Raw genomic sequence first — 18,664 nt, forward strand, 5'->3', positions numbered from 1 at the left:
TAACCAGAGAGTTCAGACTTCAGAGTGGTACTGCTATCCACTGCCTTTGCATGCGCATGAAAGTTTTGCCTCTTGAAGTACGTACGGTAAATATATACTTCAACTTTATTTAATTAGTAGCGTTGAAATTAAGATATCTGAAGCATGCCATTCTCACAAGCTTAGGTTTCTTATGTAACTATTATAATCTCGATATGAGATTAATGCCTTTGAGTCAGCACTATATATATGGTACTTATTTTTTATTTTTTCGTAGCAATTGAAATTTTCACTCAATTTTCTCAAGTTTTAAAAGTGACCTGAATCACCTCAGGCCTTTTTTTGGGCTAAGATTACCTCAACTTTATGAAAATTAGAACCTTAATTAGTTTCAATTAATCTCTTAAACAGTTCTCAAGTAGACTTTTTAAGAGGTTAAGCTACGTAAGTTGAAGAAACTTTTGGCTCCATTGTGTTAGTTTGTTCCAGGTACAATAGCAGCTTAATTTCCTTTCATCTTGAACTAGTTTTTCATCAATTTTGATTTACCACTCCTCTAGTAAGTGGGAATGGCTGGAAATCCATCAATGCATACAATTCAAACTTTATATAAATTTGGATAAGGTAGGGCCAGAACTTTGTAATACTATACTCTAAAGGGAGATTTCTCCTTTCTTAAATTTAACCAGAAATTCTGCCAATATATGTAAATTTGGATAAGGTAGAGTAGGGCCAGAACTTTGTAATACTATACTTCACGGAAACTGGATTAATTTCTAAGTGAGTAACACAACAAAGATTCTCTTTTGATTCAAACTTGACATCCATGATTAATATATGGATAGAAAAGGAGGGATTTTTTTTTTTTTTTAAAAGACATATATTACTTGTGATAAATTTTTGATATGAAATATTTATTTTATTTTTTTGAGAAATGAATATGATTTATTTCATACCTTCTTTTATAATTAGAAAATGATGGCTATGCAAGCATCAAAACTTATGTTTCAATTTATAACTCTACGAATTTAGGAACTTTTACTTGCCGATGTATTATTTTGATCTGTGCCATTTAAAATTAGTTATATTCCTTATGTTATACTATAAAATTTTAAATGACATAATACTAAACACATATTTGGATTCAAAAATAAATAAATAAATGGTAAATTACACCAAAATTAAAGTTTATTGAAATGACCTTATAACCCCTTGGTTTATCATTAATACCATATATTTTGTGAGAAAAAAATAGTTCTTCTTTTTTTAAGATAAGTTTAGAAACATAATTTTTGCCACAATTTATTGAAGTAGCCGATTGTGAATGGTGAAAAAAAAAATGTGGTTGGTCCCATAAAAAAAAATAATAATAATAATAAAAAAAAAAAAAAGTAGTTGGTCCATGTGAAAGTAATTGTCTACTATTCACAATTAATCACTTCATCAAGTTGTGAAAAGAGTTGTAGTAAAATTTATGTCTCTAAACTTATTGTTTTAAAAAATTAATGCTCTCTGTCTTTAAACTTTCTTTCTGATTGGCTTCTCAAAAATAAAAAATTTCTTTCACATTCAATAAGTGTAGACTTCATGGACGCTAGATATTTTACTACTATTAGCACGACATATTGTAAATGGTGCATAATAAAAGTAATGGTACTCTAATCACAACCTTTTATCTTAGAAAGTTTTTTTTAAAAGTTGTCTCTAGCATTTCTCTTTCAAATTGAGTATTCTTTGCATATAGGATAAATAACACCAATACTCCTTAGTATTATTGTCAAAATTGCGATCTAAATCGTAGGATCATACGATTTTACGATCCCAACTCACCAAAATATTTAGAATCGCAGAAGGATCGTAAAAATTGTAAAATCGCATGTAGGATCGTGTAGGATTGTATAGGATCGTAGGATTGTATAGGATCCTACCAATCCTACCAAAACGTAAAAATCAGTTTTTTTTTTTTTTTTTCATCTTTATAAGTTGTAATTTGTAATCTCAAGACTAAGACATTGTACTTCATAAATGTATCAACTAAGTGGTGGGACTCATATGGAGACGACTTTCTTGAATTGAAAATTTTTGCTATAAGAATATTGAGCTTAACATATAGCTCTTCAGGTTGTGAAAGTAATTGGAGTACATTTGGAATAGTAAAACTAAATGACTTTGGTATATTATCCCTCATTTGAGAATTCTTTATTAAAATTGGTAGAACTTTAAATACACTCAAAAGGAGAAAATTGTTTAAACCAAAAAAAAAAAAAAATGAATGAGTTGGTATTTGTTATGTAAAACTTGAAGATAAAAGAGAAAATACCTAAACCATCAAGTGCAAAAGAAGAAATTGGTTTGAAAAACTTGTCTTCGGATGATGAGTGGTTAGCAAAGGGTGTCAACCAGAAGATGATGGTACAAATTTTGATAAAGATAATGAAGTAACAATTCTAATGCGCCCTCCTTTATAGATTTAAAAATAAATAAATAAAAGTTACATCTGTATAGTGTGAATGTGTGATCACTATTGTATCATTTGGTTATCAATGTTAGGTGATGATATGAGAGTTCAAGAGCTGCTGCTGAAGGAAAAAGTGTGCTAGTATTTTGGTACTTGGTTGGTTTCTAATTAAACATTCACTGAACTTTTTAAATACACTACGTTAAAACTTAAATATATTTGTTTCATTAGTATAGATGTAACGATGTAGGACATGCAAATTACATCATATGATCAAAATCTTTATTTTTTTATGGAAGATTCATAATTTATGTCATTATTCAATATACAAAGTCACTATCAATGTGTTTTTTTATTCAAATTTGAAAATAGATAGGATCTTACGATCCACGATCAGATCCTACGATCCACGAGCTTACCTACCTCCTGCGATCCTATATAAGATCCCAATTTTGACAACTTTGCTCCTTAGGTTTCACAAAATGACACTCTAAATTCATGCTATCTCACATCATAATTACTGCTCATAAAATATTCTGTTTTTAAAAAAGATTCCTACTACTCTTTGTTTGATTTTTTTTTTTTTTTCATTTATACAAAAGGTAAAGGTGTCTTTTCATTTATTGTTTAGGTATATCTTTTAGAAAATAGAATAGACCATTAAAAAAGTCAATAGTATGAGCTTATTTGTTGTATTTACTATTTATACAAAATTAAAGGGGAATGGCATTTCCTATACATGTTTTTCGGAGGTATAAATTAGAAGAATGACGTGTGTAAAATCTAAAGGAAATTGGTGTAATTTACATTTTGTATATTTATATTTTATAGATGTCATACTTTCCAATAAAAAAATTATTAGATACGTCGTAGTATCATAAATACATACTTTTAACTCTCACATTAATAATGTGTCTCACCATAAATTTAATTAAAGGGACTCACCATTCATATGAGATGAAGTACACATTTATAGTATTCTGAGAGTACACAATAATTTTCCAAATTCTTATGTATCTTCCAATACATATACACAGTGTATTGTACATTCTAATTGCTAACATGTTTCTTTAATATAAAGTGTGCAAACACGAACACCGAACTCTAGAAATAGCCAAAACTGACACAACTATTCTTACACTCAATTTCACAATTTAAGCTGTGAAATTTGGACATGATATTGGTCGTGTGTTTAGATTTACTATTATTCAATTCCATTTCGCATGGGAAACAGACTTGATGAAAAAACAAAGATTCTCTTGACGGTAGGATTTGTCGCGTGTAACATATTATCCAATGCAAACGCTGGACGTGTCAATGATTCCATACCTATATACCCGTTCTCGTGATTTGGTTTTCCCAACCATTTCAACTAGTTTCGCGCGAGTTACTGTTTTCTTTCTCTCACTCTCTCACTCACACACACACACACACACTCTCTCTCTCTCTGTCTCTCTGAGTGCTTAGCAAAGTTAGCGTACCAAATCCAAAAGTTCAGTCTTTAAAACACATATTGGTCTTAGTCACTACTTAAAAAATGATCAACATGTAGAAGGAGAAGTGGGTTTTCCACCTCTGGATTTTGTTAGTGATTCTACTCTCTCTTATAAGCAAATTATTTCTGGGTTTTTGTCTTTTAAGCATCCTTAGAGCTTGTTGTGGTTCTTTTTTCAGCATTGTTAAGGTTAAGGTTTCGTTTTCAATTTGGTTGTGTTGTTGATATCTGGGTGTGTGCTTTATGTAAGCTTCATATTTCACTTATCATTTTTTTTCATTTCCTTAAATAAAAATTAGAAAATAAGATAAAATAAAGTTTTTTTTTTTTTTTTTTGATGAGAAGATAAAATAAAGTTAATAACTAATACAGAGTTTTTTATTTTATTTTTATGTCTCTGAATCTCACACACTCATAAAATGAGCAGTCGAAGGAGCATTTTTATATCATGTGCATTCTTAACTTAGTGAATACCAAAATAAAGAAATGTGAGAGAAAGTCAAAGGAATTTTGAGAATTATAGTGAAGAGAAAAGAGATACAATAAAATACAAGAAAGAAAAAGTTTTTTTTATTTTTTATTTTTTATTTTTATATATAGGAAAAAGATATAGATTCAAAAGATTTGATTTGATTAGTAGCTTCATTTGGATTATTTATATTTTAAAGTTTTTCCTTTGTTGTTGTTGTTGTGGTTTTTTTTTTTTTTGGTTCCCTTATTGTATTCACTTTCTATATGTACACACTAATTATCAATTAATCTGTATGTATTCACTTTCTATATATGGTTTTGAACAGAAATCCAGTCCATTATATTAGAAATATTAGTGATAAAGAGTACGCAGAAAGAATATGCTTATTGGTAGCAATCCCAATTGATGTGTATCAGTGAGTAAGGCAAGCAAATCATTAGCATTTAAGTGGAAAGGAAATACACATTGCAGGTTTCCATTTACTACTTTGACATAAATATATTCGGCTTCACCCTTGAGAAACGTGTCCAAAAATTGTGTTGCATAATTTTTAAGTCATCAGTGTCTTTTGTGTTGATTATGCTCTATTACAGCTTATTAATCCTTTTCCTGGGAGATGGTTGCCTTTGGAAAGAAGCTGAGAGAGTCACAAATTCAAGAATGGCAGGGGTATGTTTTATTACTTTCAGCCAATGTTTAAGGTCTAAATGCTATTTGCTAAGAATTAGGTTTTGGTCGTGCCTTGTGTTGGACAAATGAGTGAATTCCAGTAGGCAATACATTTTGTTTGGCTGTAGTCCATTGCCTTGCTGAATATGTTTTCTTTTTAACAGAACTGCTACCTTAGTTTTCATACTTGCTCTATTCATGATTTTGATTTATTGACAAGTTTGTTTTACATTTGTTCAAGTTTCTTTGTAAATTTTTTATTGCCTAATTCTTTTTCGTTTCCCAGTCATATTATGTCGCAGTTGATATATTTCTTATAAATTTTGGACTATATCTTATTTTATAGGATATTATATATTCTGTGATAACCAGCTTTTCTTTCACTAGACTGAGTAAATGCAATGTAAATCAGATAATAAATACGTTGGTGGAGCCAGAAAGTTTCCCCAAAGGGGCCCAAGTTTTATATGAGAATTGTTATGGCTAATAACCTGTCTAAACATCATTTGGCTAGAAGAGGCAGGTCACAAGTTTGATTCGTTATGCATATGTATGTAATGTAGTGCACTAGTGTGACATTGATAAGCATTACATATGTACATATAGTGGATTTAATTTTAGAGAATGATAAGTCACATTAATGGCATAATATTGGTTATAATGAAGTATATAATCTTAAAAGATCTTATTATTTTTGAATGAGTTTGAGAAGAAAAAAAAATCAGGTAAAAAGTGGTTATAGTGTCTAAGAGGACCATCTTTGAATTATGAGGACAAACAAAAATGGTTTAGCATGAAAAGATAAGGGGGTGTGTAAAATCAAGGGTGGGGGGATGATAAAAATCTCAGCACTAGGGAGCAATTGATAAAGCCAGAAGTCCCATGAGTGCTCAGTACCCCTCCCGCATGCCATTGATAATGCCTGCTTAGCTTGGCAAATAATATTATAAACCAACAAACAAAGGTAAAGATAAAATCCATACAGACAAGCTTGGATTTCTAAGATATAGATTGTCAATTGGGCTTTGTTAAGTTGCAAGACTAGAAATTCATTTGATGTGGTGATTGTCTGGGAGTTTTTTTTTTTTTTTTTTTTAAATTAAAAATCTCATTCTATCAAGGGCCTTGAAACAAGATGATTATGAACCTCTAATGGCAGTCCTATCCTGCTAATTGGACACATTTCCAAGATATGTCATATTCTATGTTAATCTTGAGATTTTTTTCGAAAGAGGAAGTTGTTTCCACTACTTATATTTAGTGTTAATATGTGGAACACAGTATTTGAAGCCACTAATGTTTGTTGCCTGCTTTTAAAGAAAATATTATTTTGCTCCACGAAAAGTAGAGGAACAATTCCCTTTGTTGACTTGACTTGACTAGGTAATTCTTAGTTTCTGGTATTCTAAATTGTTGAATTGAGTGTCATACTTCACGTGATTCTTGATATATAATACAAAAAGAAGTTGGAAATGAAATGGTTATTTGAATGAACCCAATGCTTCAGAACTGCTTTAAAATCCAGTATAATGAAGACATTCATGTGCATCAATTTCTATGACCATTAGCAAATTGTTATGTCACTTGTTACATGTAAATAATTATTCCACAAATGAATCCTTTTTCCCTTATCTCCATGCTATTATTTGAATCTTATCAGGTTTTCTTATAATTTGATTCAATTCTATTCAGATACTACATTAATTATAAATTAATGAAGAAAAAAGTCAAGCGATACACAGAACAAATTGAGGTTGGAACACAAAATCACCATTTTGTTCTGAAGGACTTCTCAAGACTGCTAGATTATCAGGTAACTTTTACCTTGCATGAATTATGAATAGCACCCCATTTACATGAATGCTGCAAAGTGAGGTTCAAAAATCCATGAGCAGATGCAGGGTCACAGTTAGATAGGGAATAATTTATGTTATGTTTTTCACTTTGTGCCATACAGTTGATCTCAATTTGTGGTCTTCTAAAAGTAAAATTCATGCATTTGTTTTAAACTGACTTAATTTTACTACTATTAGAGGCTGAGATTTCAGTGTATCCCATCAGCAACATGTTCTTTGGGTTAGCATACTTGACTCAAAATTTTATCTCGATTCTCTGATTTTGAATATAAAGAATATTTGCATAGTTTTCCTAAGAAACTTCATGCTAATATATTGTGTAGTTGTGAATTATGATGATGAATGGGCTTGTAGATGCTTTGCATAATTTGTGTGTACATGCGCTCGTGTGAGAGAGAGAGAGAGGGAGCTTCTCTTTTTAACAAAGACAATCCATAAAGATTCATGGATAATGCAGGTCCTATACTCATTTGTTAAAACTGATTACCAAATTTATGTCATCTTTGATTGTTTTTGGATTTCAGATCGAAAAAATTGTCCTGTTCCTGCTGGAAAAACAAGGACTGCTTGCTACCAGGTTATCCAATCTTGGAGAGCAGCACCATGCTCTTATACAACAGTCAGATGGATCAAGAATATCTGAATTGCAAGAAGCATATAGAGCAGTTGGACCAGAACTTTTGAGGCTTCTCTTTTTTGTTGAGATGAATGCTATTGGTATACGTAAGATATTGAAAAAGTTTGATAAGAGGTTTGGCTGTAAGTTCACTGACTACTATGTCAAAACTCGTGCAAATCATCCTTACTCCCAGTTGCGACAAGTTTTTAAGCATGTGGTAAGTTGACCAATTTAAAATAAATGTTGTTATTTTTAGTACAGTATCTTAATTTTGAATAATGCCCTGGAAATTTTTTCTTGGTCTCCTTCATAGTTTTGGCTTTTAGTTCTTTTCATGTTTGTTAATAGCTCTTTTAAGGCATAGATTAACTTCTACTGTCTCTATGTGTGAATGGAAGCATTATCAGCTAGTAAATGAATTGCAGGGTTTCGGCGCTGTTGTTGGAGCCATATCTCACAATCTTGCAGACCTTCAAGACCTTCAAAACAATCAAGGGAACTATATTTCAATATACGATCAACCTGCTTTTTCCCACCCGGTTTTCTCTCATCTCCATTCAAGATTATATGCAGTGTTACTACGTTTGTCTTTTGCAATGTCATGGTTTATTTTCTGAAGTGTTTATGAAGTTTCTGTTGAAATTCAAAAGGCATGTGCTTCCTGGTTATAATTCCTTTTCATTGCTGGGATGTCTTACATCTTTAAAAAGTATTAATTTTAAAATAATTTCAAGATGGCTGCAACTGCAAATCTAAGCGTTTGACTGAATTGATAAAAGAGAAATCTTTTCTAAGAGTTAATTATTTAAGCAAGACACTAATCAACATATAGAGTTACTCAGGACTGCCTGCTCTAGGTCCATTTATTCCAAAAGTTTAAACTAACAGGATATAGTGAATTTAATCACTTAACCATTACTCTAACTGGGGTTTAAAAAGCATAATCATTTTTTGTGTTTTCCATGCATGTTTTAGTCTTGCAAAGAAGTGGGTAGGTGAAAAGGAGTGATTCCAAATCCACTTTCCATAACTTGAAACCTTCTTGGGAGGTTAGACTTCATTTGATATTTTTGTGATAGGAGCTAAAGTCCAATCATTTTATCCCAAATCCTTATATACCCAAATATCTTAATAAATCTAGAAGGAGAAGTTAATATGGAAAGAAAAAAAACCCGACTCAAGTTGATGATGTGATCACATGTCTACATAACTCAATAAAAATTTAGATTATGCAACACATTTTTAATTGAAACAGCCAACATTAGAAGTTTTTCTATATAAAAAGGTGAAGTAAAAATATGAAGTATTTAGTATTGAAACTTTAGAGGTATTGTTGTATGTTTCAAACTTTGTTAGGTATTCAACTTGATTTTTCACCACAAAACATTGTTTGTGGATGCAGTCATACTATTTTAACATATTCTGAAAAATGACTACAGCATACGATGCTTGTTGCCTTTTTACTGGTTTTGCAGGATCCTGTCATTGATTCTATTAAATCAGCTGTAGACAGGTTATCAAACTCAACAAATTTCCTTCACTTCTTGGGAAGACACGCATTTATTATGGAGGAGGAATTACCAACTCCATCTGAAGATGAGTGTTTTGAACAAAGATATCATTTTATGTCACTTCTCTTGAACTTAGCAAACACATTTCTGTACATGGTCAACACATACATTATAGTCCCAACAGCAGATGACTACTCCTTGAGCCTTGGAGCTGCAGCAACTGTCTGTGGTGTTGTGATTGGGTCTATGGCTGTTGCTCAGGTGTTTTCTTCCGTTTACTTTAGTGCATGGTCTAATAGATCATACTTGAGACCACTTGTGTTTAGTAGCATCGTCCTTTTAGTGGGAAATACATTATATGCACTGGCTTATGATCTTAATTCAATATCTGTTCTTTTGATCGGTCGCCTGTTCTGTGGGTAAGCAATTTTTTTATTACTCTCATTACTTGAGTAGTGAAACTTACATTTGATTAATAAGTAAGCTAATTGTTGTTGAATGTCATACTCAATGTTAGTACAAGTGGTTTAGGCGTATTCTTTATTCTTTCATGTGTATAATTGAAAAAGAAAACTTGAATTTCAACAGGATTTATATTTTCTGGACTTGAGTGTGTACGTGACCAAAACCTCATTCAAACTAATATATATAAGTAATCAAGTTTGAAAAGAATACATTTTATTGGATCAAAATAAGGTAGATTTTTCTAGGGGTAACAATGAAGATGAATAAGGGCGCTTTTGGGCTCCACAGGAGATGAACATATGTTGTTAAGTTTTAAATGTTGGAGCCCCTATACATTACAAAATTGAAACCCTTAAATTTATTTCATCCTTTAGTATCACAAACTGTAGAGAATATGATTCCTTAATTGCAAATACAACTAGTTAAAATCAGGTTGTGGTTCTTGTTCTACCTCTTGTTCCTTATTTTCACATTTTTATCATATGAAAAGAAAGTAACAGATATCATACTCCTTAGCAAATTAATGTGGTACACTTTGAAGGTATTTAGATCTTGAGCAGACTTTCAAGTGATAGTGGGATGACAAGTTGCCTAGAAATACCATATTGTTGATATTGGAACTTCTATAACAATGCTGCTTTCTTGCTATTTATTACTGCTGCTTCTGGGGTTATAACACAAAATCGCTGTCCCAAATTTTTGTGTCACTCCGAAGTTTTAATTAAAGTAGCTTGAATAGTTTATACATGCATCTTGGTGCTTATTATCATGGATACTTCTTCTTTCTTGTCCTTTTCAAAAGCATGCACTTTGGTTTCATTTTATTAACCAATGGGGTCATGCTATACATTTCAGGTTAGGTTCTGCAAGAGCTATTAACCGGCGCTATATCAGCGATTGTGTACCATTGAAATTGCGAATGCAGGCTTCTGCAGCTTTTGTTAGCGCAAGTGCGCTTGGAATGGCGTGTGGTCCTGCTCTTGCTTGTTTACTTCAGACAAAATTTAAGATTTACAAACTCACCTTCAATGAAGAAACTTTACCTGGTTGGCTTATGGCTCTTGCATGGCTTGTCTACTTATTGTGGTTATGGATTTCATTTAGAGAGCCCCATTTTGAAACTAAAGAAAATCTTGTGCCGAATGAAGCTAATGCGGGTACGTCAACAAGATTGTTCATTTTGGCTAATTATAATGGTTTTCTATTTCTTTCTTGATCATAACAACTCAGTATATACCTAGTACTTTTCTTAACCTACAGTCTCCCTTATCTCTTGAATTACTAGTGATGAACCTTTCTGCCTTTATCATACACTCTGTCACTTTAGTATCATTTGAACAACAGCCAATTATAATTATACATTCCCTCCATCCCACTTGATATTATTTGGTATGAAATTAACATGATTATTAATAAATAAAAGGTTAGATATAGAGTTTTTCTAAAATGTGCATTACTTTATCTTAGAGGTGGCATGATTTTTAATAAGAAATCTTGTTTGCTTTTTATCAAAAGGTAAGGGGAATATAGGAAATTGAAGAATTATGAATTTTCACTAGAAAGTAGACACATATTTTAGGAATTCCTTGAAAATAAAGTAAGACATTTTGATTGGAAAGAAAGGAGTGTAAAATTTCTACGCTTTTTTGTTCCATCTACCTAACAGTACACAAAGTTTGACATGGGCTTGGGTAGTCGAATTCGATTCTGGCATGATTGTTGGCATGGGGATCAACTTTTGAAGTTGATGTTTCCTACATTGTTTGAAACTTCCGTGCATAAGAACGCTTGAGTGGCATCATTATTGGAGGGATGGGAGGAGGAGTTGGCGTGTGGAATTCATGAGAAACTTTAATGATTGGGAGATTGATCGGGTGGCTTCATTTTTCCTTCTATTAGAATCCCATATTCCCATTAAGGGGGAGAATGAGATGGAAGTTAAAGAGTTATGGGGATTTCACTATGCGATCTTTTTATGAGACATTACAGGATTCATCTTCTATGTATTTACCTTGGAAAGCCATGTGGAGGGTCAAGGCTCCTTGAAGAGTTTCTTTTTTTGTATGGACAGCGGCTTGGGGGAATATTCTCACTTGTGAGAACCTAGTCAAAAAGGATTACTCATTAGTGAGTCTGTGTTTAATGCATTGTTGTAGTGGAGAGACTGTGGAGCACCTTTTGTTACATTGTAGTGTAGTTTTTGGGTTGTGGAGTTTCATATTCAAGTTGTTTGGGATTTAGTAGGTTTTACTAGATTAAGTTTTTGATTTATTATAAGGGTGGCGGAGTAGGGGACCTAATATCTGGAATCTCATTCCTTCATGCTTGATATGGACTATATGGAGGGAAAGAAATCAACATACTTTTGAGGATGTGGAATGCATGTCAACTCAATTGCAAGCATCATTCATTAGCACTTTCTATGAGTGGTCCTTTGTATTGGGTCTCACAGATAGTAACTCTATTCAATCCTTCATAAAGTCAATTCACATGTAGATATTTTCTGAATTGTAATTATTTAGGCTACTTTTTTTTTCCACCAAGGAGTCTCTTTTCAATAAAATTATTCTTATCAATCCAAAAAAAAAAGGCTTGGTGCATGAGTTCTATTCATCAAGTGCACTCATGTCCTTTAGATGGCAGTCCCTCATGTTTAGTACAAGTTGATTCTGGAAGGGATCAACTAACTGCCTATTGTGTTCTGATCCACTTTGTTTACTTTCGATCTCTATAGTCCTACAATGAACCTTTTCAAGGCAAAGCATCATATCATCTGGCTCAGTTAACAACTTAACATCAACTGTGTAACAAAATCTTAAATGAATTTGGTTTTAATGCTCTCCCTGCATCAGGGGAGGTGGGGGGAAAGCTATCCCATAATAGTAGGGTTGGGCCCAGCTGCTTGAAAATAACATCTATAAGAGTCGATTTGCTTCATATCACTAAGTACTTAAATTTTGTTAGTAATAAGTAAAAAAAATTATATGTTTACAGGCATGATTTTTTTCTATGAATTTTTTTGTCTTGTCTAGGACAATTAGCAAATGTTACTGTAGAGAATGGTTATACACAACCATTGCTAATGAAAATAGAAGCTAAGCAACAAGATGAAGATGAAGACCAGGAACGCGATGATGCTGAAGAAGATTCTCAGGAAATTCACAAACCTGTCACTTCAATTGTGGTGGCATGTAGATTACTTACACCATCAGTCAAGGTTTAGAGTTCATACCAAATTTCATTTACATATTAAATAATATATGTTTTTAGTTGATGCCATTTCTGCCAACAGCAATTAAGAAAGTTGATTTTATGCATCTAAACCCTGATGCGAAATTTCCTTTACATCTTTCAAACCCTGATTTCTATATATATTTTCACCCTGTAGAATTCCATATCTGTGCAAAGTATATGCCATCCAAAAAGATTTATGAGCAGTGAGAACTCAATTTCTATGTTGTGGTAGAAGTCATACCTATTTAATTTTTACATGTGAGAGGTAAAATCAAAGAATTGTTAATTTCTTATATAAAGAAAATAATATGATATGTTTTCCTGGTCTATTAATAGATAATCTTTCACCTTTTATTACTTTAAAAAGCTACTTGTTATGATTGCATCAAAATTCATGCACTAATATTTTGGAAACAATATAAGTACTACCCATAATTGAAGTTCTGATCATTCCATCAAGGGGAGGAGAGTTATATCACATTAAGCATTTTCTCGATGCCTCAACTTTGTTGGGGCACCAAAAGATTTGGAAATCCCTAGAAAATAATGGAAATAAGTATAAAACATTGGTAATAAGAGATCGTAAAGTTTGTCTTTAGTGTTACACTTCAGTCATTTTCACTTCGTGGGGAAATTAATTCATCCAGGTTTATCGAAGTTTAAAGGACAAACTTGTTTTTGTCATTCTAAGTTTTAGCTTTGCTGATTTTTGGACAGATAAGTGAAAAGTGGAGCCTCCAATCTTTTTTCACTAAAGTTTTTTTGCATCTTTCTTCTGTACCTTTCCTCAAATTTTCATGCTTATTGGTAGCAAATCTGTGTCATGTCATTTTGGTTTATTTCTCTCATCTGAGGTATATTAGCACTAAACTTTAATATGATCTCTTCCTTGCCAGGTTCAACTGTTTGTGTATTTCATGCTCAAATATGCCATGGAGATTGTACTTGCTGAATCAAGTGTCATCACTGGATATTATTTTATTTGGCCAATCAGCAAAGTGGCAATCTTTCTCGCATGTCTTGGTCTAACAGTGCTTCCAGTAAACGTCATTGTTGGAAAATATATGACCAACATCTTTGAAGAAAGGTATACCTTTAAGCCTTGCAGTAGTTCCTCACTTGGAAGCCTTGATTTTTTGATTCCATTCCAATTTATCTACCTCCCCACGTCACATCTTTGTACTGTATTTGTCATCCAATAATTGTGCCTTAGATTGTAATTCACAATCATGTGCCGCTTAAATGAATAGTGGATTCCAATGAAAGCAACCATTTCTGTATTACAGAAAATCCTATTGCTTAAAATCATAAATAAACACACAAACACAACCCCCACCACCCCCCCAAAAAAAAAAAATGGAAGATCACACACCCCCCCCCCCCCCCCCCCCCCCCCCAAAAAAAAAAAAATGAAGATCACGGCAAGGACTTCAAAACCTTGTTGCTTTGATATTGTAAGGTAACATTAGACCGTAGCATTACCTTTTGCTACTAGAAATTTTTTATTGGCAAATGTCAGTGAGACACTTATTTATCTACAGAAAAAAGGTAAGACACTTACAGCGTCAAGGTTTGTAATCTAATGAGCAATGAAATTCTAAGATTATAAATTTATTTACTTAAGGAATTGGATTTGATTTCATCTTCTCTTGGAAAATAAAAGAAAGTGAAAAAAGAACAGAAATTCTGTATCCTGTTGTCACTACCCAAGTACACATCTTGCCTTCAAGGATTTCTTTGTGATTGAATGGTCCTAAATTGAGTAATTTAGGGTGCTGAAATATATGAAATATAACTAAGGGTTGTCATCAATCCTAATTTTTCAGGACCAACTAGTAAGAAAATTTGATGATTTTATGAATTTTCAGCCAACCCCAAGTATGTCTTCAATGCTCTTTAGAGCATAATTCTTACGGTTTTCTCATTTCATATGATGAGAAATTCTAGTCTTCTGCTTATGATTTAAATATATTGTATCCAAATAATATCAGCTCCATATTTATGGTCTAGATTAGTTTATCTTTTTTAACAGCTGATACATATTTCTTCATTCTTCTTTTTTCCCTTCCCCTATCTCTTTTCTGGTTGACCTGATTGTAGGCAAGTTCTACTGGCATCTGAAATTATGGTGTGTATTGGAATCCTCCTAAGCTTCCACATGTTCAACCCTTACTCTGTCCCTCAATATGTCGGCTCCGCCCTAATCACATTTGTGTCAGCTGAAGTCCTTGAAGGTAACTATTGCTCTTTACATATTTAGAAAACATAAGTTAGTTGTGCAAGGACTATTTGCTTGTATGTTTTGTTTACACTTTGCATTATAAGATACAAATCACCCTTATTGTGTAGCCAGAACCCTGCTTATCTGGAAAATCTATTTATGGACATAAAATTTTGGCCTGAAGGCTGAAGTTACTCATTGACTAAATTAATCACTTGTAGTTCTGTGAGGGAAAAGAATTAAGTGGGTTGGATTAGGTCTGAGTCACACTGCCCAAATGAGATTTAAATCAAAGCTGATCCCTTGCCCTTGATATGATATCATAAGCAGCAGTTATTTGTATTGATCAAATTTTGGGGTGGATGTTTCCTTGTTTTGCTAATAATGTTAGATCCCATTTACTGGGGGCATTCTTTCCTGGACTATAGCTTGGTAATTGTGACATAAATTGCATCTTTCGTTAGAGGATGCTTTTGCAGTTTGCACATGATTTGGAATCTCATTTGATTGACCAATCCAGGTGTGAACTTATCGCTCCTATCTCGTTGTATGTCATCAAGGCTTTCCCGAGGGACGTACAATGGTGGATTGCTTTCCACGGAAGCAGGGACACTGGCTCGTGTAGTTGCAGATGGTACGATAACACTGTCTGGTTATTTGGGTGAGAGTAAACTATTGAATTCCACCTTACTTCCTGCACTCCTGATCTGTGTCTCATCCATCATTGCCACCTGCTGCAACTATAACTCTCTTTACTAATACCCTTTCCCTCTAACATGTACGCATATTGTATAGTAGAGTTGAACTTGCTCACTGATCAATGGTGTACAATGCTCTATATTGTCGGTGTTCAGCAAATATCTATATGCAGCTGATAATGGAAGCTTTGAATCTATCATGTTATGTTTCCCATGGATGTGTTTCCATTTGTTTAGGACCCATTAAAGGATGAAAGAATAGGCTGATCATCTATCCCTTCTCTTCTTCTTCTTGTTTGCTTTTTCCCTTTCTTTATGCAGCTACTTGTCTATGCCAGAACTATTATATTTCTTCTATTATGGACCTAGCTGATCATAAAAGTGCACAAGCATTTCAGCATTTACCAGAAAATTTATCATCTTGAGCAGCTGGTACAGGGTTGCTGCAGCCCTTGCTATGGCTCTTGTAGCTGATAATTGTAACCTCTCTTTTGCTAGTATATAATCGTATTTTCAATCAAAAAGGGAACTGGGCATGGTGGGAGGGTGAAAATAGCACGATTATCCTTCTGCCTAACAGGGTGAAAGTGGCTTGGTTTTTAAACAACATGAGCTTTGTTCATCCACCACCAAGCTATATTTAAGCAATAATTTGATGTCTGGTTTTGCTAAAAAATGAGAATGAACAAAGGCTCAGCTCAATGATGCTCACTAATGCTCCTTATATGTTGATGGCCATTTTTGGGAATATTCTACAAGCTCGCACAAGGCAAAGCCCAATGGGCCATTATCTCTACTCATATCATTTTAATACATGTCCAAGCTCATACATTCTCAATGGAGAATTGAAGGATTGTGGTTTAGAGGGCAAATAATGGACTTATTTGGGCTTATTCATGAACTTGGGCTTCACAGAGTGAGCTTGGAGCACTTGAATAAGCTAAAGGCCCATGAGTTGGCCACAAGCACAAAAATAAAAACCGATTAGAGCTAATGTATTTGCCATAAAATCAAAATCGTTAGCCTAAGCTACAACGAATAGGTTGGCTGCATCTAAGGTGTTTTGAGTTTTGACTGAGTTTTGACCGCATCTCACAAACTTAGCAAGTTTCTAAGGGGGTTGTCTCCCTTCAACAAAGTTCAAAATGTGGGATTGGTCAAAGGTTTGCCCAAAATAATCATTAAAGCCGCTGATCCTATTATCCAACTAAGAATAAAACTCAAGGTTTCTATATATGTTTTCTAAAAATCCAACAATCAAAAGCCTTAGTTCTTAACTTCTTATGGAGAGATGGATAATAAAAGTTTTCTTAATCCATTATAAATCCTAATGAGTGAGGCAAGAATGGATCAACTTCTCTCCATCGATTCTATCTAATTCTCACTCATATTCACTACTCTGATTTGGAGTATATACAACATCTTAAATAAATAGTGTTTGTGAGTGTGGTGGCACACAGAGTCATTTCTCTCTCCTTAATCACATCCCTCAATCTCCCCACTTTGTTATGTAGCATTTTGAGGGAATTATTTGTATAATTTATTCAATACTTAATAGAAATTCCCTTTGTCCTTATTATGAGCTTAACCTTGTTGGGGTACATTTTTTTACACCTAATATTATTTAAATAACACATATTTATTTCTTTTCAAATGTCACAAACAAATTATTGGGCATGCCTAAATATTTTTTTACTATCATTATGCTAGCCCACAACCGTTCTCTTTTCTATCACAAAATTGGGTTACGAATGCAAAACACTATAGGACCTAATATTTTTTTTGTAAAGCCCAAATTATTTATTGAGCAAGATAAAATCTAATCCTTTCTAAAGCCCAAGAATTTTATACTTAGCAAATATTCGAAAAAACCCATGATTCAAATTCATGACAATACTATTTTTCCAATGGGATTCAACCCCATGATCAAAGCTCATGATTCAAACTCGTGGCAAATTATTCGTCAAAAAGCCCAGTTCCCACTGGCAATATCAAAAGTCCAATCTTCATTGGCAATATCAAAAGCTCAATTTTCATTGGCAATATCAAAAGTTCAGTTTTCGCTGGCAATATCGAAAACCCAATTTACGTTAGCACTATTTTATCAAAAAGCCCAAGATTATTAACGATTGGCAAAGAAAAAATATCATGGTATAATTATTGCTTAAATATTACTACGGCAAAAACCATGGCAATCGTCTTATAAAAGCTCATAGGGAGTTTATCTTAAAGATTATGTTCTCATATTATAAACCCATGAAACACATGGTCATCATTTGCATCACAACATCCATAATATATACCTTCAACACTCATGGTAAATATTCAATCCCACAAGCTTATCATTTAAATTACGATGCGATTATTAGAAACCATGAACATTATTTATAATATGGAATTCATCGTAGTAAATGTTATATACAAAGGTATTTTGAAACTTGTCCTATTGTTTCAAACATTACAACTAATTACCCAAAGGCCCATTGCAAGTACCTATAAATACCCAAAAAATATTTACTAATAAAAGTCCACGAGAAATGAAAACCCATGGCAACATGTGTTGTTGATGTCCATTTTGTAGGATGCACACAACCCGGCCCAAAGGAACCAGCCCATGTGAGCAAGTCCAATCCAAAAGACCCAGTAAGAGGTAGATGATAGAAAGTGGACAACCAGCCCTTGTTCATCACTGACCAAGGTACAACTGGAGGCCCTTACAAGAGAACCAAGTCTTTGAGGATGAACTAGGGTTTGTCCCATCAGCTTTCTGTCACTCTTTACTTGACGTGAACAGTACCCGAGGGTTGTGATATCAGCTAAAGTCTAAAGGGTGATGGAACTCCATCATCTTCCTCAAGACTGTATCTCCAGCAGAACCCTTGAAGTGGACTTAGAGTTTGACACCTGGCTTAGGGTGTTGAATCCTACTTCTTGAGGTCCAAATCTTAGTTGCAGCATTAGGATTCGTTTTTTATACCTACCTTAAT

General features: G+C 33.3%; 1 protein-coding gene across 2 annotated transcripts; it reads left to right on the forward strand.

Moving 5' to 3' along the window:
* Positions 1–3,814: 3,814 nt before the first annotated feature.
* LOC112036948 (SPX domain-containing membrane protein At4g22990-like) lies at positions 3,815–15,964 on the forward strand. 2 transcript variants are annotated; one of them, XM_065773531.1, is made up of 12 exons: positions 3,815–4,021; positions 4,730–4,875; positions 4,998–5,073; positions 6,766–6,886; positions 7,454–7,765; positions 7,974–8,087; positions 9,024–9,478; positions 10,380–10,681; positions 12,557–12,741; positions 13,655–13,845; positions 14,859–14,992; positions 15,500–15,964. In XM_065773531.1, exons 3-12 carry the CDS (start codon positions 5,021–5,023, stop codon positions 15,736–15,738), a joined length of 2,106 nt encoding a protein of 701 aa, XP_065629603.1. In that variant the 5' UTR covers positions 3,815–4,021; positions 4,730–4,875; positions 4,998–5,020; the 3' UTR covers positions 15,739–15,964. The 2 variants fall into 2 exon arrangements, with proteins under 2 accessions (XP_065629603.1, XP_065629602.1); XM_065773530.1 differs by lacking the exon at positions 4,730–4,875 and having other exon boundaries at positions 3,816–4,021.
* Positions 15,965–18,664: the final 2,700 nt, after the last annotated feature.

The sequence above is a fragment of the Quercus suber genome, unplaced genomic scaffold (assembly GCF_002906115.3).
Source record: "Quercus suber isolate HL8 unplaced genomic scaffold, Cork oak 2.0 scaffold_76, whole genome shotgun sequence".
Lineage (NCBI taxonomy): Eukaryota > Viridiplantae > Streptophyta > Magnoliopsida > Fagales > Fagaceae > Quercus > Quercus suber.

Bases quoted from the DNA above. Each gene is read 5' to 3' on its own strand.
- LOC112036948 (XM_065773531.1), top strand. From the start codon at position 5,021: ATGGTTGCCTTTGGAAAGAAGCTGAGAGAGTCACAAATTCAAGAATGG. The intron at 10,682-12,556 runs GTACGTCAACAA...TGTCTTGTCTAG, and splicing joins GCCGAATGAAGCTAATGCGG to GACAATTAGCAAATGTTACT. The intron at 14,993-15,499 runs GTAACTATTGCT...TGACCAATCCAG, and splicing joins GTCAGCTGAAGTCCTTGAAG to GTGTGAACTTATCGCTCCTA.